The sequence below is a fragment of the Mastomys coucha genome, unplaced genomic scaffold (assembly GCF_008632895.1).
Source record: "Mastomys coucha isolate ucsf_1 unplaced genomic scaffold, UCSF_Mcou_1 pScaffold7, whole genome shotgun sequence".
NCBI classification, from domain to species: Eukaryota; Metazoa; Chordata; class Mammalia; order Rodentia; family Muridae; genus Mastomys; species Mastomys coucha.
The window spans coordinates 35022877-35042352 of NW_022196913.1; the positions used below are offsets into that span (position 1 = coordinate 35022877).

Below are 19476 nucleotides of genomic sequence, written 5' to 3' on the forward strand. Positions count from 1 at the left end.
ACCCAGAAAGACAAACATGGTATGTATGTACTCACTTGTAAGTGGATATTAACTGTAAAGAAAAAAATAATCACACTACAATCGCCAGACCCAGAAAGGCTAAGCAACAAGGAAGACTTAAGAGGTGCTGCGAGGATCTCCCTGGGAAGAGGAAATAGAACAGATTTGTGGGTGGACTGGGGTGGGTACAGATGGGAACAAGAGGGAACAGGTAGGAGGATGGGGGAGAGAATACTGGGAGAGATGACTAGAACTGGGGGAATATTTCAAGGGTGAGGTAGAAATTTAGTGCAATAGAAACTCCATGAAACCTATGAGGGTGACCCTAGCAAAGTAATAGTAATAGTAATAGTAATAGTAATAGTAATAGTAATAGTAATAGTAATAGTAATAGTAATAGTAATGGGGACAAGGTACCTTGAACTGACCATTTTCTTTAACAGCGTAGGCCTCAAGTAGAGGAATTGGGACACCAATCCAACCACAAATCCTTTGACCTACAGTTGGTCCTGTCTGCAGGATGTGCTGGGACCAGAGCCTAGTATATTTGTCATTAGAGAGATCAGAGAGATTTCATCTAGCAACTGATGGGTGCAGATGCAGAGTCCCATAGCCAAACAGGTGGAGCTCAGAGACCTGACAAGGAGAGGGAGGAAGGATTCTAGGAGCCATAGGGGTCAAGGATACCACAAGAACATGGCCCACAGAATCAACTGACCAGAATTCATGAGGGGCGGTGTCAAGGAAGTCAGGGAGCCTGTATGGGTCTGACCTAGGCCCTCTGCATAAATGTTCTGGATGTGTAGCTGGGCAATCTTGTGGGACTCCTAACAGTGGGGCTGGGAACTGCCTCTTACTCTTCAGCCTACTTTTGGGACCCTTTTCTTCCTACTGGGTTGCCTTGTCTGGGCTTGATGTGATGGCATGTGCCTGGTCTTACTGTAGCTTATCATGCTGAGTTTGTTTGATGTTCCCGGGAGGCCTGCTACTTTCTGAGGGGAGGTAGAGGAAGGGTGGATCTGAGGGAAAGGTGAGGTGTGTGTGCTGGGGGGGAAGACTGGAGGTAGGAGGAGGGGAAACTGCAATTGGGATGTAATATATGAGAAAAAAATACATTTTTAAAAAGGAAAAAATAGTTTTAAAATGATATAAACCAATAAGTAAAAATAACAAAGGTCCTATCATTGGTAAGAAGAGAAAAGAATGAATACAAAGAAAAATAGATTAAATACATCTTGGTTCACAGAAACCTATCTATAGCTATCACTATTTGGAACAACTGAGAATGCTCCTAGACTTACCTGCTGGAGGCAGACAGTCTTTCCAATCAAAATAGCCTGCATATATCCCTGGTTCCAAGGATCCAACGATGGGATCTGCTTTTAGCTCAATATAATTTTCGAAGAGTCGTTGATCCAGTTCTTTCAGTGATGCCATGCTAACCTACAACACAAGACATGGAAAATAAAATAATGCAAGTAGGTATCTATTATATTTTAAAAAGAATTTTTCTATATAGTTCAGGTCTCTATCTTATCTATATCAGTAATAAAGAGAATTATTAGTATGGTTATTTTACACAGTAAGAATAAGTCCCATCTATGGATTATAGGTTGTCTTTCAAAATCCTTTAAACTTCCTTTTCTGTAGAAAGACCAAACTGGCAGTATAAATACTCAACAGCCAATGACCAACAATACAAAGGACACCAAACTGCAGTGTTCCACATCAGTAACCTCATCCAATGGCACCCTGTTCTAATAACCTGCCTGTGGCTACTCTGGCGTCTTCCAATCACATGGCTGCATAACTGAGGTGTGTCTCAGTGCTGAGCAATCTGAGTTAGTCCTACAGTCACTCCATGGAGAAAACAGCTCTTGCACCTTCATGGATCAAACAATACATCTAAGATGCTACTAGAGAGTCCTGGTGTGAGTACTACAGGCCCAGATCTAGGCACAGTTCAGCACAGGCTAACTGTGGCCCCTACTGGCAGTATTGACAAAACAGACAGAGGTTGGTATCAGCCTTTATAGGAGGGGTCTTGGTCTCAGTGACACTTAAGTGACTACCATCTGACAACATCAGTGTGCTGCCTCGGGGTATGTGTAGTGGAACATGATCAATCTTCTTTCACTTTTTTTACCTGAGGGGCACAGGCTTCTTGAGCCAGAGCTGAACTTTCAAGAAGCTGCCAGGAAAGTAGAATGTTCATCTAAGGAGTGCGCCTGCTGGGAACCAAAGCACCCACCAAGCAGTGGTGGGAGCAACAGCAGGAACAGAACACAGTGAAACCTCTTCAGAAGGGGGTTAGAATAGGTCATAGGACATGATTTTATGACAACAGGATATAGAATTTCCTAAGATACTGAATTGAAAGGCAGGCTGTCTTTCAAAGCAAAGAAACACTAGAGAAATCTAAAGCTAAAGTTAGAAACAGGGAAGATAGACTAGCTCTAGGAGTCCTTATAACACAAACCTATAGAAATTTAAGTGGACATATATGAACAGTGAGAGAAAAGCCAACAAGTAAACAAGCAAAAGAAGAAATTCTACTGTATCTGAACCAGAGTTTGAGCTGTAGTGGATAGCTAAGTTCCAAGTTAGATGGATAACGCTGTACATATCCAGGTGCATACTTTAAGAGTTACCAGTTCCGGGGAGGGGGGATGGGATAGGGGGGTTTTGGAAGGGGGAAAACAGGAAATACATTTGAAATGTAAATAAAGAAAATAAAAAATTAAAAAAACCCCAATTATAAATAAATAAATTTATTGTTTCAGAAAAAAAAAGTTACCAGTTTCTAAGTGAATAAGGGGGTTAGGCTTCAGTTTCCCAGAAGAAAGTCATAAAGCTTGCAGAGAAAAAAGGATCAGTATGAGTTCTGAGATGCCACCCGAAACCTGAGATCACTGCAATGTTATCTATAGGAACCCAATCTCAGAGCCAAGTCAATTCCTAACCTAAGTCCAGACAACATACATTTGCTTATGAAAAGACTCAAAGAATGAATCGCCTGCACTTGTGACCAAGGACACTAACTTAAGTCAAACAAATCAGAATGGGGAAGACAAACAAACAGGTGGGGAAGAAGAAAATGAAATCGAAGTTGCTTCCCATTCTACTTCATGCCTAGTGCCTAAAAATACACCTAACAGAGTAGAACCACCCTAGAAATATGAAATATAACTTCCAAATAAGTATTCTTTCCAAAGGTTTTTCTTTTATGTTTTTTGCCTGTATATATGTATGTGCACCACTTGTATGGAGGGGCCCGTGGAGGCAGGAAGAGTAGATCTTCTAGAACTAGTGGTGAGCTGCCTTGTAGGTGCTGGGAACCAAACTCTGTAATAACAGCAAGTGGTCTTAATTGCTCTGCAGCTCCAAATATTCTTTTAAGTATTCTTAAAATAGGATAGCAATAAGCCAGTAAGTTACATCCCTCCATGGCCTCTGCATCAGCTCCTGCCTCCAAGCTCCTAAAAAAAAAAAAAAAAAAAAAAAAAAAAAAAAAACAAAAAAACAAAAAAGGATAGCAATATAGTTCAGTGGTAGAGCATATAAGAGGACCTCCCGAAGTAACCCCTGCCCTACCCCACAACAAAAAATTCTTAAGCAAAAAGAGGCTGACAACAAAAATGCAGCATAACTAAACTTTTGTGGAGAAAAGGCAATAAGTAAAGAAACGTTAAGTTTCAGATGTTTAAAAAGAGAAGTTTAAAAGAAGGCTTAGAATTAATGTTTTAAACTCCTTCAAGCAGCTAACACAATAGAAAATTAATGTGGGCGGGAACAAATTCAGTTTTTTTTTTTTAAAGATTAATTCATCTTTAAAATGAATTAATGCCAAATGAATATTTTAAAGTATGTAAGTTCCTTGAAAAATAAAATGTGGGATGTAGCTCAGTGGAAGAACAGTTGCCTAGTATGTACAAGGTCCTGGGTTGAATATCTGGTACTGAAAAAACAAAACTGGGGGACGGGAAAGGAGGTAGAATGGCAGAAAGGGGAGCTTGAGGAAGGAAGGGAAGAAAAGGGATGGAGAAAAGTTCCTGGCAAGGCCAGTCTGGAACTGAAGATGGGGTTGGGAGGCAGCTTAGTTGGTAAACAACTGTCATACACTCACTTAAAAAGCCACCCATGACCAAGAGCCAGACCATAAAAAGACAGTATGGTAACACAAACTTGTAATCTCATTCTGGGAAGGTAGACACAGGCAGACACCTGGACACTACAGGTATGAGACTTTGTCTCAAAACTCAAAGTGGACAGCTCATAAAGAATGATATAAGTAGACCTCGGCCCCTACATGTACACCTGCACACCCAGAAATATAACTATACACATACGAACATACATACACATATTTCTGCACACTTATCCCCTAAAAAATAATTATAAAAGATTACCAATAACAGAAAGGAAAGGGAAGAAAATAGTCACAGGAGGCAGATGGAAGGAGGGAACTAGTGGGAGAGGAATGGGGGGTTTCAGGGACAGGTGTGGGAAGGGACAGGGTAGAGGTCCAGAGGGCCAGGAAAATGAATGGAAATTGTCAGCTGGCAGCAGTGGTGGTGGTGGGGACATCTTTAGGATGTGTCAGAGACCTGGAATGGGAGAGACTCCAGAGAGTCTATAGGGGTGACCTTAGCTGAGACTCCTAGTAGTGGGAGATATGGAGCCTGAAGTGGTCACCTCCTGTAGCCAGGCAGAGGGATAAGGACACCAACCTACCCATAGAACTTTTGACCCCAAACTTATTCTGTCTACAAGAAATACAGTGACAAAGATGGAGCAGAGATTGAGGGAATGGCTAACCAATAACCAGCCCAACTTGAGATCCATCCCATGGGCAAGCACCCATCCCTGACACTATTAATGATGCTCTGCTATGCTTGCAGACAGGAGCCTAGCATAACTGTCCTCTGAGAGGCTCCACTCAGCAGTTGACCAGAACAGATGCAGAGGACCACAACTAAACATTGGATGGAGCTCGGGGAATCTTACGGAAGAGTTGGGGGAAGGACTGCAGGCTGAGAAGGGGATAGGAACTCCACAAAAAGACAAACAGAGTCAACTAACCTGTACCCTTGAGGTTCTTAAAGACTATACATGGGCTGGACCTAGGCCCCCACACATATGTAGCTTGATTTGACCCTTTGCACCCATCTGAAGGATATTAGAAAGAACCTCACGGCCTACAAACTGGTATCTGAAACTATTTCAGAGTTGTAAGAAAGGGAAACAACTCTTCTACAACACAAGCAATAAAATGTAAAAGCAGTCATTTTCCAAAAGAAAAGGCATGCAAATTAAAGTATACAAATGGATATTTTACAATTAAGAATTATGCTGGGAAATGAAGATCAAAACACAATGATCATGTTCCCCAAAGCAACATGGCTATTTATTACAAGGAGCTTACAAATCTTGGGGTCCCATGTGAAGTCAGTGAGAAGAACTTATCAGTGTGGAGTAGGAATGTGATATGGATCCACTGTGTGTGTATAGGGAACGATTAGGAACAGGTCTAGGTTTGCTATGGGGTGGGAGTGACAGGACAAGTCAGAAGTATTCTATCTTATTAAATAAATACTTTGTCTAGTACATTAAAGATAATTTTGATTTTTATTTGTCCTTTTCAAAAATATAGTTAGGTCATCGCAATGAACATTTGTAAGTGAAGGTGTGTGGACAGAAGCAATATATTATGGGACACATTGTGACATTTTCATCACTCCATGATGAGATAGTTTCCTATGCTTTGTTTTTGTTTGTGTGCATCTTTTTATTTTGGAATGTAGATTGCAAGAGCGAAGGGCAGATATGCTGTGATGGGGAGGTGAGTAGGACTGGAGAGTGTGATATGAAACTCACAAAGAATCAATTAAAAATCAATTAAAAAGTGTGTGTGTGTGTGTGTGTGTGTGTGTGTGTGTGTGTGTAATTAGGTCTTTAATAAATACAACAAAGAAATGGATGAGTAGGTAGAACTTTCTAGGCACACAGTACTTGCTGCCTGTGACCCGGAAGTTACTGAGGCCTGTGAGTCCCTTAAGGGGCCTGCTTTATGGTGGAACCTTACCAGGTAAGAGCACTTGGATATTCTTATCTAATGAATCACCACTCACACAAGATTAAAATGACACACATTAATCAATTAGTTTCATTTCCTTGAGTATATCATGAATGGTGAAAAATAAAGGCTATGAGTAACCTATTTTTTCTTCAGAGCAAGTGGGTTTTACTTGCTTGACACCATGAAAATAAGAGCTTTGGCACATAGCACATAGTACAGCAAGCAGGTGTACTGCGGTCCACATTGCTTTACTCTATTCATTGCAGCCACAACTGAATAATTTCAAGACACTCAAGTAATAATTTTTTAAAATGCATACTGCTGAATGGTCAAAAAGCCTACTGCTTATTCTGAGCTTTCACCAGGTCTTCATATTATCTTTCTCTGTGATTCAGACAAAGACTGGAAAACAGATCAAAAACCTTCCTTTATATTAGTTTCATTTTGCTTCTTAATACTATAAAGTGAAGCAACATAATTTCTGCTTATTACTTCACAAAAACTTGAGAAAAGTCAAGCCTTGCTTCCTTCATATGCATTCTTAGTGATGTCACATGTCTGACGAAACAGCTCTTCATATGTACATGCAATCACGCTACTATTTTATTGAATAAAAACAAAGCACCGCCTCTCCCTTGCACAGATCTTGTAATTATGAACATGAAAACTTTCTGGAAATAAACTAGACATTTGACCTCAAAGCCTCAAGTCACAACATTTATCAGCAGGATGATTAATCTTTTCGAAAGGCAGGAAAACAAGACAGAGCCACCCACTCTGACATTTTCATTTACAAAAAAAAAAAAAAAAACCCAAGCTCGTTTATGAACTGGAAGCATCATTTATAAAAAGTAGATCGTCCACTGAGAGTAAACTCTGATTATATGATTAACAAGATGATTATCTTTCTTCTTTTCTTCACTGAGAAAAGTGTGCTGGCATTAGACAGTGGCTCAGTTTTACCTAGAAATCTGATAAACTTTGCTCAGGAACTAGCCAACCTTTAGCAACAAGGAACTTCTCCCCCCCCCCCTTTCTGCTTATTTGAAAAACTATAAAAAAGACAGCGAACATTCTAAAGCACAAAAGTAGCTCCGCTGATCAGCATGTACATGCACATTTTTACCTACATCCAGCAGGCGGAGCACAAAGCAAGCAAAAGTTCTAGTTAAGTCAGGAAGGAAGGAAGGAAGGAAGGAAGGGAGGGAGGGAGGGAGGGAGGGAGGAAGGAAGGAAGGAAGGGAGGAAGGGAGGGAAGAAGGGAGGGAAGAAGGGAGAAAGGAAGGAAGAAAGGGCCAGCAGCTAGAGAACAGGATGTGCTTAAGCAAACTAGCAAAGGAAGGGCTGCAGTCATTAAGAGAAGACATGAGGAAGAGGTGGGATCAGCAGAGTGATCCCTTGCAGTTAGGACCAGGGCTGCTCTTAGCAGTGCCTCAAAGCTTAATCCATCAGGAGTCAAATGGGGAGGATTCTTAAAGATTTAAGTTTGATTTTTTTCTCCTGATTGTCTTGCCTGACTTTTGGAACAGACTTTTTGAACAGGGTTAAGTAAACCAGTTTAACCATGAGAAAGCTTTGCTCCAGAGAAAAGCAGTGTTCCATTAACAATTTAAAGTGAGGAAGGAAATCATTCTCAGATAGGTAGGGTAAAAAGAGTGGGCGTGGGGCCCGGGGAGCTAAGGTAGGGGGAGGCAAGAGGTGCTGAGACAATAATGTGGTAAAGTGCTGGTCTTGCCTCCTGACTACAAAGCACTTACCTGTGTTATTTTTTCTATTCCCTGAAAGTTGTGTTTTTCAAAATGTTCTGCTATGTTTAGGAAGGTGTGACGTTCTAAATAGCAGCAATTGCTCAGGACTATCAAAAGCCTCTGCTCCTATAATTCAAACAGACCATAACAAATTTAGTACTTGGTGAATTCAAGAGATAACCCTGATCATGTATTAAGTATAATGATAGGCTTCTGCCCTTTAACATCAATATTCAATGCCTTGATTTTCTTTTCTGTTTATTTCCTAAAATTAACACACAGAGAAACATAATGTAATTCCACTAATTATTACTACATTTACACTGAGGATTTAAACAGGGGTCTGGGGTAGAAGCTCAACAGTGAATCCTTCTCTGGAATGCTCAAGGTTCTGGGTTCTACATCCAATATCCTCCAAAGAAAAGAGTCAAATGTTTCATTTAACATTTTATGTACACCAAGGCCATACAAGTTGATATTATAAATAACTACATAAAGTGTAGGAACTATTAGAAAATGGTTTATGAATCTTCCACAACTTGAGAGAACATCTTAATGCCATACTATCTCTCTGAAGGGCTCCTTGTTCCTTCCTTGGCCCAGTGTCCTGAGGCCCAGTTTCATCCCATGTCTATCCCAGCCTCCCCACAAGACAGGGGGAGGGGAAGAATACCTCCTGTTGTTACATTCTTCAGGGCTCTGTCCACCTAAACAATTCCTTACAAAATTATTAGACTATAATTGCAGTCTAATGAATACAGTGGCTTTTACAGTTCAGAAGAACTCTATCTGTAAATAAAATTCTAGGAATGGCCACTGCTCTGGTGCTGCGGTGGCTCACTTCAGGGCAGCCCCACTGTGCTCCTATAGGTGGGAGGCATTCTCTGGAATGGTGACTCATCCAGGGCCTTCAGTGGAGATCCTTGACTAAAACTAAGGCAAAACCACTTTCCAGGAACAGTTCTCACCCACATTTGGTTACCCTTTCTGTGCAGAATCAGAGTAACTTACAGTCAAGTACTCCAGGGAAGAAAATGCAAAAACACAGAGGTTCCTGCTCTTTGAGGCATGGGGACTAAAGGATGAACTAGAGTCTCTAAAGTCAATAACCAAGCAAATCTATCTTCTGGTAATTATACATCTTCTCACTTCTTCATTACAATTTCCTATCATTGTTTCCAGCACAATGCAGTCTACTTACTGTTAGTTTCTGTCATCAACAGACATACATAAAAGCCTAGAGCACCATTAAATAACCAGAAAAACAAAAGGCTGCTTGCTGCTAGTGGCCCTGAAATAACTTTAAGATAGGAAATGGAATATTAAAAAGGCCAGAGGAAGTCATACTGTATATGACATTATTTTTACAAAGTGAAAACATGGCAGAACGACAGACAATAAGCTAGTTTGGCATGGTGTGGCCATCTTCCCTTCTGCTATCTTTTGTTGTATCATAACACATTCTTCTTATGGTGCATGAAGTAAATGACTTTGCAGTACTCACTCCAAACATGCTGAACCCCTCAAATGTCTCAACTGGCTTCAAGTCTGTCCTTTACTAGTCTTTCATTTAGGATTAAAACTTCCATTCTAGTAGATTGAATGTGCAAGTCTTTCCTGCCCTGTTCCCCAGTTGTCTTGACTTGGTTTCCCCATTACAACATTTATGAAACCTCTTCAAAGTGAGAAGAACTACTTCAGTAATCTTAAGACTAACTCTCAGCAAGTTCATTTTGCTTGTATATGTTATATAAAACATCACATGAAATCAAAGTGGGAAGAAAACAGAATAACAACAATCTAATTCTTAAGCTTAGATGGTTAACCTGATGTTTGTTTGTACCTCATATAGAAACGTACATTTGACCATAATAGTTCCTGTATATGAAGGAATGAGCCTTACCTAGTACTTCTCTGTACTCCTAGTCAGCACCAGCAATGAGCCCTTGAGACTGTGAATAAAAAGTCTTTTGACTTGAAATCTAGATCTTCTTGCCAAATCAGTGAGGAATGCTATTCAATGTTATCCATTTCTTTCTGGATAGTACAACCCTGAGAGGATCACTCTCAGAAGACAAGTCAAATCTGATGAGATCCCTCCACTAGGGAAGAACACAGGCAGAAATTTTGGAAACCAATGAACATATCTTGGGAAGTGAGTGGACAGGTAAGATGCTGTGAGGAGTGAAAGTGAAAACCCTGGGAGATGGCTGACAACCTGGTGCACCTCCGCACTTCATGGGAGATGGGTCACATGGAACCACCTTTCTCTCCTCTCTAACTCTAAGTCAGGGTACACACAAATCAGCTGGGACATGGCTGATGGGTTACACAGTGTTTGCTGGGAACTGCAAAGGGAACAAGTATCAGGAAGGTCACTGTGCATGAATAAGGCTCCTTCTAAGAGACCAAGAAAACAAAAGCATAGTTGGGACGGGTGGCTGGTAAGGTCTGAGTTTCAAAAGCTCCTTCCTTCAGCTCCATCTCTTCTACCTCACTTTCTTCCTAGATTCACATGGAGTAGCTGTTTCAATCCACTTCATGGTTTCCCTTAGCTCTTGCCACTTGTTCTTACTGTTTTTGTTGTTATTATTGTTTTGTTTTGTTTTTGTTTAATACAAGCTAGAGTTATCTGGGAAGATGAACCTCAATTGAGAACCTGATTGCTTATAGGGATTTGGTTTTGGCTTTGTCATATAACCTATGTTCAAATAAAAGAGGGCACTTGTAGGAAAAAAAGCAGAGAAAAGTGAGTTTGTCAGGCTGACAGGGCAAATGACAGGAAGGAAATGTCATCTCTTCTGCTTCCCCTGCCAGTCCATCTGGGCAACTCTGCACCACTAGGAAACAGCCAAGGCACCTTTTAACACTCAGGATGTAGGTGGTGTATTGGGTCTGTTTATGTAAGTCCAGCTAAAGATTTTCTCAGTGTTAATTACATAGAAACCTTTATCCACCTAATATAGTACATTACAGTGGCCATAGTCGCCATCTTAACATGGGATGATGCTCCTGGCTCAAGTGAGTTACGCTGATTACCACAGCACCCCCTTTAACATGATGCACTTTACTCTCTGTGCTTGGCATTTTACTTACTGAAGTCAAACTGAAGTCTTCATGGATGCTTCCAAACAAATCGGGAGAAGAAACATCAACAGAAAGACTAAATGCAGAAGAGGCAAGAGAACAGTCACAATCAAAACTGACTCAAAACTACAATGACTCCAAATGTTTTGATGGAAATGGCTGTACAACTTTCTGTAGATTTTCTTTGTATTTAATTATTAATATCATAAAGGAGCACTAAGGACTACCTTTTATTCTGAGCTACATAAAACTTGTTTGGGAACATTCTCAATACTCAACTGACTGCATTAAGTTTAAAAATAAGTTACTTAATGCCAAAATATCAAATAATACTCATATAATTAAAAAGGTTTTGCCTACCAGAATTTCCAGGGAAAGATTTGAAACCCACTTTCAGAGTTATGTACTTATAGGTGAGCTAAGAAATTAGTTGATAACTCAAAAGCAATCAACAACATAACAAGATCGAAGGGGAGAGCAGACTAACTAAGCCATTAATTTACTGATTTAACACAATCATAAGTAACATCTTAACAGAATTTTTCATTAACTTGACTGACTTGAATTCATATTTAAGTCTAACATGATGAAATAGCAAATAATACATTAAAATAGAAACAAGTAGAAATAAAATAAAAAGATACCAATCTGGAAAGGGTTGAAATATAAACAAATAGTAATTAAAATAGCATTAACTGATATAAAGTATTTTGAATAAACACAGCAGAAGATAAAGTTCAGAAATGCTGCAATACACCTTAGAATCCAGCAATGTATGAAACAGGAATATTAACAAAGTAACAAGAAAAGATTGATTTAACCAATGAGATCAAGGCTGTGAACAGTAACACAGTATTCTGTTGGAATAATGAGTCTTATTCAAAAAGTCAAGTCAAAGAAGGCCTGGAAATGAGGAACAAGGTTAGGTAGGTGAGGGGGAGGACAGAAGAGAAGCCCAGGGGGCTAAGAGAATGAATGGAGATAAGCAACATTGGATGGGGTTGGGGGAGGCACCCTCTAGAAAGTACCAGAGACCCAGGAGGTGAGAGACTCTAAGGAGGTGACTTTAGCCAAAATGAGGGAACTCGAAGAATCTACCTCCAATAGATGGGCAGGTCTTCAAGCGGAGGGACAGGGTTACTAACCCACAGTCAAAATTTCTGACCAGAACTGTTCCTATCTAAAAGAACTACAGGGACAAAAATAAAGAAGAGACTGAAAGAAAAGTGGTCCAATGACTGGCTCAACTTGGGATCCATTTCATGGGAGGACCAAGGCCTGACACTATTACTGATGCTATGATGTGCTTACAAACAGGAGCCTGGCATGGCTGTTCTCTGAGAGGCCCTACCAGCAGCTGACAGAGACAGAAGCAGATACTTACACCCAACCATTGGACTGAAGTCAGGGACTTCTATGGTTGAATTAGTGGAAGAATTGAAGAAGCTGAATAGGAGGGCAACCCCATAGGAAGACCAGTAGTATCCACTAAGCCAGACCCCAGGGATCTCCCAGAGACTGAGCTACCAATCAGGAGCATACACAGGCTAGGTCTAGGCCCCTGGCACAAATATAGCAGAGGTCTGCCTGGTCAGGCTTCAGTGGGAGAAGACAAATTTAATCCTGGAGAGCCTTGAGGCCCCAGGAAAGGGGAAAGCATGGAGGGGCGGGGAGAGCACCCTCTCAGAGACAAGGTGGGGAGGAGGAATGGGATGAGGAACTGTGGGGGGGGGACTGAGTGAGGGACAATGACTGAAATGTAAATAAAAAAATAATAAAGAAAAAAGACCTATAAGCATTAAAATGTGGAGTAGGGGGAACAAGTGTGGGTTCAGTGCTTGTACCCAATTATGAGGAGCAGAGTCAAATACCAGGTAGGTATGATACCTCACCTGGACTCTTTTAAATACATAGATGGTTGAAATGGGCTGGCTCGACAGACTGAGTCAATGAGCTCTGGGTTCAAGTCAAAGACCCTGCCTCAATATGGCAGAGGAATATCTGAGAATACCCATCATCTACTTCTGTCTCCAAAGTGCCTACAGGTACTCTCTCTCTCTCTCTCTCTCTCTCTCACACACACACACACACACACACACACACTCACACACACACACACACACACACACACACACACACACACACACACACACACACCACACACATGCACGCAAGTACACTGGGCATGAGCACATACATACAAATTAAAAAAAACGTATTTGGTCACTGGAGGTGACAGTTTAATATACTGAAGAGCAAAAGTTAATATCAGAAAACAGAAAAGATTCTTAAATCGCCAACTAGTTTCAAACATTTTAGTCTGATATTGTGTTAAAGCAGGAATCTCAGGTGCACAAGAGTTTTACATGCCAAGGATCATCCAGCAAGACAGCACACAGGAGATTCACAGACCCAGTATCCACCAGACAACGGCATGTCATAAAAATGAGGACAACAATACTATGTGTCGCTGTTCCATACAACTGGCTAAATAGATTGTTGGGAGAGAACTACAGATCCATCAAAAGTCAGGAAGACTCAGAAGGCTGGGGACCACAGAGAGAGGGCAAACAAGTATATAATAAGTTCACACCAACCTAGGCTTCCTGTGAGACCCGACCTCAGTATGAAATGTATGCTTATATTTTATTACTCTTAAATGCATCAACGAGATTAATTCCATTTTTACTTACTGAGTAGTATCTATGTCTGCATCAGGCTTGGTGCTCAGTTGTTCCAGGCAGTATATAAAAACCTGGGTTAAAAACAGCAAGTTTCAGTGATATAAAATTTCAGATATCAACCTATTTGAATATTAAAACAATTTTATATAAATTAAAGCAGAACTGTCTAGGGGAGAGGTGTGTCTAAGAACAATGTGTATATGTGCGCAAGTGAATACACATGCTATGTGGTAGAAATATATACCCCATCAATGTCTAACTACAAAAGTGACAAAATATTAACAGCACCTTGCTTCAATCATTACTATGCTCATGAATATATTTTAGGAGAAAGACATTTTTTCTTTTCTTTTTTACTCACACAAATGCTCAACTTCACTTAGGTACCTACAAAGCACTCATCCCAGTTAAACTACTTTACAACTCTAGATGAATTACAAGCAACCGATTTTCATTTAATTTACTCTGTAATCTAAAGAAACTGAATACAAAGTACCATGAGGGCACAGGCAGGAGAACACAGTAGAAATGACACACACAGGTACTACTAAAACAACAACAGAACTAACCCTACATTAAGCTTCACTTGTAGCCATCTTACTCTAAAACTCTTACATATCCAGAGGAGACTGTAAAAGAACCCATATTTAGTAGTGAAGTAAACATTACCAAGGTGAGTGATAAATCAATGCATGGCTTCAGAGCCTACATCACTGTTTGCACTTACCTGCATGATATTGATGCATAATTGGCAAACCTCCTCCTGCGTTTTAGGCTGTTGAAAGACCTATGAAGGAGGATTCAGATTTAAAAGAAAAATGTTTTGATTTTGCTGAGATGACAAAACATTTTACTTGACAAGTTAAATATAAAAGGTAAACCACAGAAAACCACGCTGGCATCATTGCTCTGAAAGGGCTAGCCTTAGGTGGCTGTCTACCTATGGTGGTTCTGATCCCCAGTTGGCTGACAGTATCCAAGTCAGTAATTCAATCAGTCTACAAAGACCCTGGTCTGCTTATAGCTGCTGGACTCACATTTTACCTGGTCAGCCTGCCCTGTAACCTGAACTCAACATGTCTATGTAGGTAACTAAATGAATGCAATTAGTAAGATAGAACAGGGATGACTCTATTGCTAGTCCCAGGTAGGGAATTTCTTAAGATCTTATAAAGCAGGTGGAAGGGAACAGAAACTCACGCTGGCTTCTCCAGGTTTGCAATCGATAACACCCTTCAATGACTGTAGGGAGTGAATGATGCTCTGTTCAAACTGACATGGCTGAAAAAAAAGAACAAGATCTTCAAACACAGACAGCACTGGCTAAATAGAAGTATTTATGGAGCTGAATATGCCGAAAGGTCAAGTCCCAGGATGGATAGAAAAGAATAAAGATATGCTCACTGACAAGGAGTAAATATAAGGTGTTCGTTCACACTTGAGGACTACATTGCATGTATATTAGTCATAAGCTCAATTTTCTAGGCAGGTCACCCCTTGTACTGTTATAACAACCATCTAGAGGAGGTACAAGATCCGTAAAGTAAATTAAGTCATGGTAATCATTTTCTACATATATTAAGTCAAAAAAATAAAACTCACAAATATATCTAAACAAAGATACCCCAAGGCGCTTCTCTAGTCAAAGTCCCTGAGAACAGGAGGAGAGATATGAGCATAGCACAATTTGGGGCTGGAAACACAGGAACCTATGGCCACAAGGAAGGACCTTGAATGGCCAGCATGGTTTCCATGAAGGGAGAAGCAGTCTCCAGGGGTGGGGTGGGGCTCTGGTAACTGTTGAGGGCATGTATTTACAGAATCATTTTAGTCTGTTCCCTTCAGAGGCTCGAAGTGCACACACAGTGGGCTGAAGTGTGCAGAGCTGGGATGCAGACTTGTGCTCCAAGTCTCAGCCCTCCTTTCCTCTTGACAAAGTTCTGTGATGAACAGCAACAAGGGCCATCTGCATCAAGCCCACCAGGACAGCTTCCTTCTTCACCTGCATGTGACTAGAGGATGTCTTGGCTGACTCCAGATGCACTACTTCAGTTGTTTGTTCACATTACCCACTGGATTTAGTTCTTTTTAACCCTATGCATTTTATAAACAGCCTAGGACCATGTTTCCCTAATATTCAGATCAGCCTGTGGATGTTTGTAGAGGGTTGTCTTGTTAATTGATATAGGAGGGCACTGCCCGCTGTGGGCAACACCATCCCAGACAAGCTGTTCCAAACTATACAAGAAAGCTAATGAGAATAAAAGTCTACTTCCAGTTATCAACAACCTTTTCCACAGTTCCTACTTTACTTTACTGGCTGTGAAGTGAGTTCCTTGACTGAAGGCAATATTGTGTGGAACAGCCTGTAGTCCTTTCCTTGACTTCCCTCAAGGATGGACTGTGGCCTGGACCTGTAAGCAAAAAAATCCCTTACTTTCCCTAAGCTACTTTTGGTCAGTGTATTTTAACACAACAACAAAAATGGAACTAGAATATTTAAATGACTTCAACATATAATCAATATAAAAATATTTTATAGCCTTCTATATATCTCAAAGAGTGACGAGCTAAGTATTATATGTACCTCTCTATATAGAATAACTGATTTAATAAAAACAGTGAACTTCCCCAGCTCATTTCTTACATGACACTGCAAGTAGGCCAGTCTTTTCTAAGTGTAAAGTACACTTGAAACCATTTAATTGACCTGGAGCAAAGCCCTGACCTTCAGAGGACAACCAGCTATAGCTTCCAAAGTAAGTCTACCTGGAGCCTATGCAGGGGTGTCAGGAAAAGAAGACACTGTGTGGTCTCTTGCCCCCGGCTTACCAATGGCTTATAACTTGTGGGGCAAAGCCACTCTACTCTTGTGGGGGAAGTTCCACCCCCTGCAATTTATTGTCTCTCCTTTGCAAAGGAGGACATGAAAGAAACTGGCAGTAGCCAGATAGGCTGCTGAGCAGCTTTTTTCCTGGGGCACAGGGACACCTTCTGGCCAGCAGCCTCTTAAGAAAATGGCTATGGCAGCTCAGAGATTGCTTTGTTTTCTTCCTGACGGAGTAAGTTGTTCAATGGAACCACCAGTAGAGCCACACAGAGACCTGAGCAAAGAGTCACAAAGGCAGACAGTGATCCTGGCTGGCTGCATGACAAGCTATCTCTGTGTTTCAGCAGTGACTCAGTCCCCATCAGACTGTTAGGAGCACCCCTCAAACAGGCAATAAAACATGAAAAATTATAATATGTATTTTCAAAGGTACTTGAAATTCTAAACCCACTATGCGGGTGGGGGGAGGATGTTTCTAGACTAAACATATCAGCTTGTGCTTCTTGTCTTGCTTGGTTTTAGCTTTAGAGACAGAAAAGACTAAGTGGTGTGGAAATAAGCACGCTCTAATTAAAAAGCCATGCAAACTAAAGTGCTACAGGCCACATCACTAAACGAAGCCACTTTTTCACTCATTTAGATGCTTGTGATCCAGCAGTAAGTAAAACTGATTCCGGGAAAGGCTATTTTAAGATTATTTTATAATTTCTAGAAACTATAATATATTATAAAACAAATATAATCATTATTAACATAAAAACATTTATTCTATTAATAAACACTAATGACTAATAAAAAAGAATTCCAACTTACTAGTGAAGTCAGTCCTTCATTATCAACAATCCAATCTTCTTTTTCAGCCAATCTCTTTATTTCTACATGGAAAACAAGGACCCAAATACTTTCTATTACAATTATCTCACTGAACTTCAACACAGACAAAAACTGGGTTTGTAGCTTTTAATGATTTTTCCATACGTTTGTGAGTACAGAGATAAAACCATATTGGTAGATCTGAGGACTTAGTTATGCTTTTTTCACATTTTCTAACAAAATGTTCATGTGATACACTACCAGGAGAAAAGATACCTTACAGCAGTGATTACTTACTCAGTATTCTCTGCAACAGTGCTAGCTAGTAATGTGCAAAATGAGCCCTCCAGGATTCCTGCTCTGAGTTTGGAATAGCTTAGAGTCAGTGTTGAACCCTCCCTCTCATTCCTGAATGGTGGCTACCTCTCACTTGGCGTGATGCTTACCTAAACTTTTTAGCAGGACAGGCTTGCTCAGGTGCAGGTGGGAGGAATTTTTTAGCTTCTTACCTGCATTGCATTCTCTTTGTGACACAAAGCTCTCCCCACTTAGAATCCTGGTGGCAGATGATACCGGCCCTATGCTGTTTATAACAATGTTCTTGGTTTTTTAAAAATACTTAATACTTTAAAGGTCACTTATAAAAAAATAATTTTTGGAGGATGTAGTGGTTTGAAAGAAAATGGGCCCCATAGGCTCATAAGGAGTGGTACTATTAGGAGGTGTGGCCTTGTTGGAGTAGGTGTGGCTCTGTTGGAGGAAGTGGGTTACTGGGTAACATCTTTGAGGTCTCATAAGTTCTAAGCCTAGCAGCTCAGTTCACTTCCTGCTGCCTACAGATCAAGATGTAGAACTCTTTGCTTCTTCTCCATCACCATGTCTACCTGCATGCTGCCATGCTTCCCACCATGATAATGGACTAAACCTCTGAAACTGTAAGCCAGACCTAATTAAATGTTTTCCTTTATGAGAAGTACTCTGGTCACAGTGTTTCTTCATAGCAATAACACCCTAACCAAGACAGTGGCTCTATATAGAAAATTCTGGAAATATAAAGAAAAGCATGTATAATTTCTAATATTCATAGAAACACTGCTAATGGTATTCTGATTTCATGTGAATTTTAAAATTAACTTAGAAAATATCCACATGCTTTTAAACTAGGACCATATTTTACATAAACTTTTATATCCAGGAGTTTCTATTTAAAATTTATTATATTTTAATAAATTTTCTTTTAAGTACTTAAGTATTCTTTTAAGTATTCTTTTATTCCTAGTTTCAAGTGCATCTACCTTCATTTCTGCAATGCCTTAAATCTTAATTAAATTATTTTGAGAAGATACCTTTAAAAAAAAAAGAAAAAAAATCTATTCTATAGCTAGAAATGAATAAATAGGTGCAAATTTCTCTAACACTAGTTTTCTCTTATTTTCAAGGCTTTGGAAGCTGGAAGGAAGCCGGCTCAAGTAACTTTGTCCAGTAAAACTAAGATACCTTCAGCTGTATGCTGCAATGTCACCATTATGCAACGTATACGGAGATCCAAAATTAGGTCCTGGATAATCTGTAACATGTCATTGGGAATCTCCAGGGCGGTCAGTGATTCATATGTCAGCCTGGTGAACAAATAAAACACAAATAAGAAAACAGGGATCCAAGCAGCCCTCCCTTGCCTGGACTATCCTGTACGTATACCTCATGGAGCTTATAAGTGACAGCATTAGGAGGGAAGCAGAGAACACAGCAGGGACTGAGTATACAGGGTCTCTGCAACAGATGGGTGCATGTACAGTACAACACTCTCATCCAGCACATACACCAGAAATGCTTCAGAACTGCCTGGCTAGATCATAAGTGAGAAACAGAAGCATCAGGACAGAGAGACAGAAGATGAACTCACTGACATGTTAAGCAGCATAGCTTACTTTGGGGTGTTAACTGTTTTAAAAATCACTGCAGCAAACAAATATATGTAAAGCCACTGAGCCCCTTCAATGAGCATGTGTCCACACTTGCCTTATGGTCTGGATAACGTGTGCGAGCCACTGCCCTGAGAGCTCTGCCTGCACCTCCCAGCCGCCATACTGCCTCCCATCCCCTTCTCGGAGGCTGAATGGGAGCAGGGCTCCCCGGATCAGCTTCACCAGGGAGTGCATTACTTCTTGAATCATTTTCTAGAAAATGAAAAGCAAACCTGCATTATGATCCTAGTAGAGCTTGTCCTAAATGATA

The 19476-nt window shown here is 40.4% G+C and overlaps 1 protein-coding gene across 3 annotated transcripts in view; it reads right to left on the reverse strand.

Moving 5' to 3' along the window:
- Exoc2 (exocyst complex component 2) overlaps positions 1-19476 on the reverse strand; it is a 164324-nt gene that overhangs the window by 39643 nt on the left and 105205 nt on the right. For all 3 annotated transcript variants that reach the window (XM_031359066.1, XM_031359067.1, XM_031359068.1), the window contains exons 15-23: positions 19261-19418; positions 18739-18860; positions 17242-17303; positions 14799-14879; positions 14326-14385; positions 13608-13669; positions 10924-10990; positions 7837-7953; positions 1302-1443 (exon numbers count right to left, since the gene is read on the reverse strand). In XM_031359066.1, the coding sequence (XP_031214926.1) occupies positions 1302-1443; positions 7837-7953; positions 10924-10990; positions 13608-13669; positions 14326-14385; positions 14799-14879; positions 17242-17303; positions 18739-18860; positions 19261-19418 (871 nt within the window). The remainder of the gene's footprint in view (positions 1-1301; positions 1444-7836; positions 7954-10923; positions 10991-13607; positions 13670-14325; positions 14386-14798; positions 14880-17241; positions 17304-18738; positions 18861-19260; positions 19419-19476) is intronic.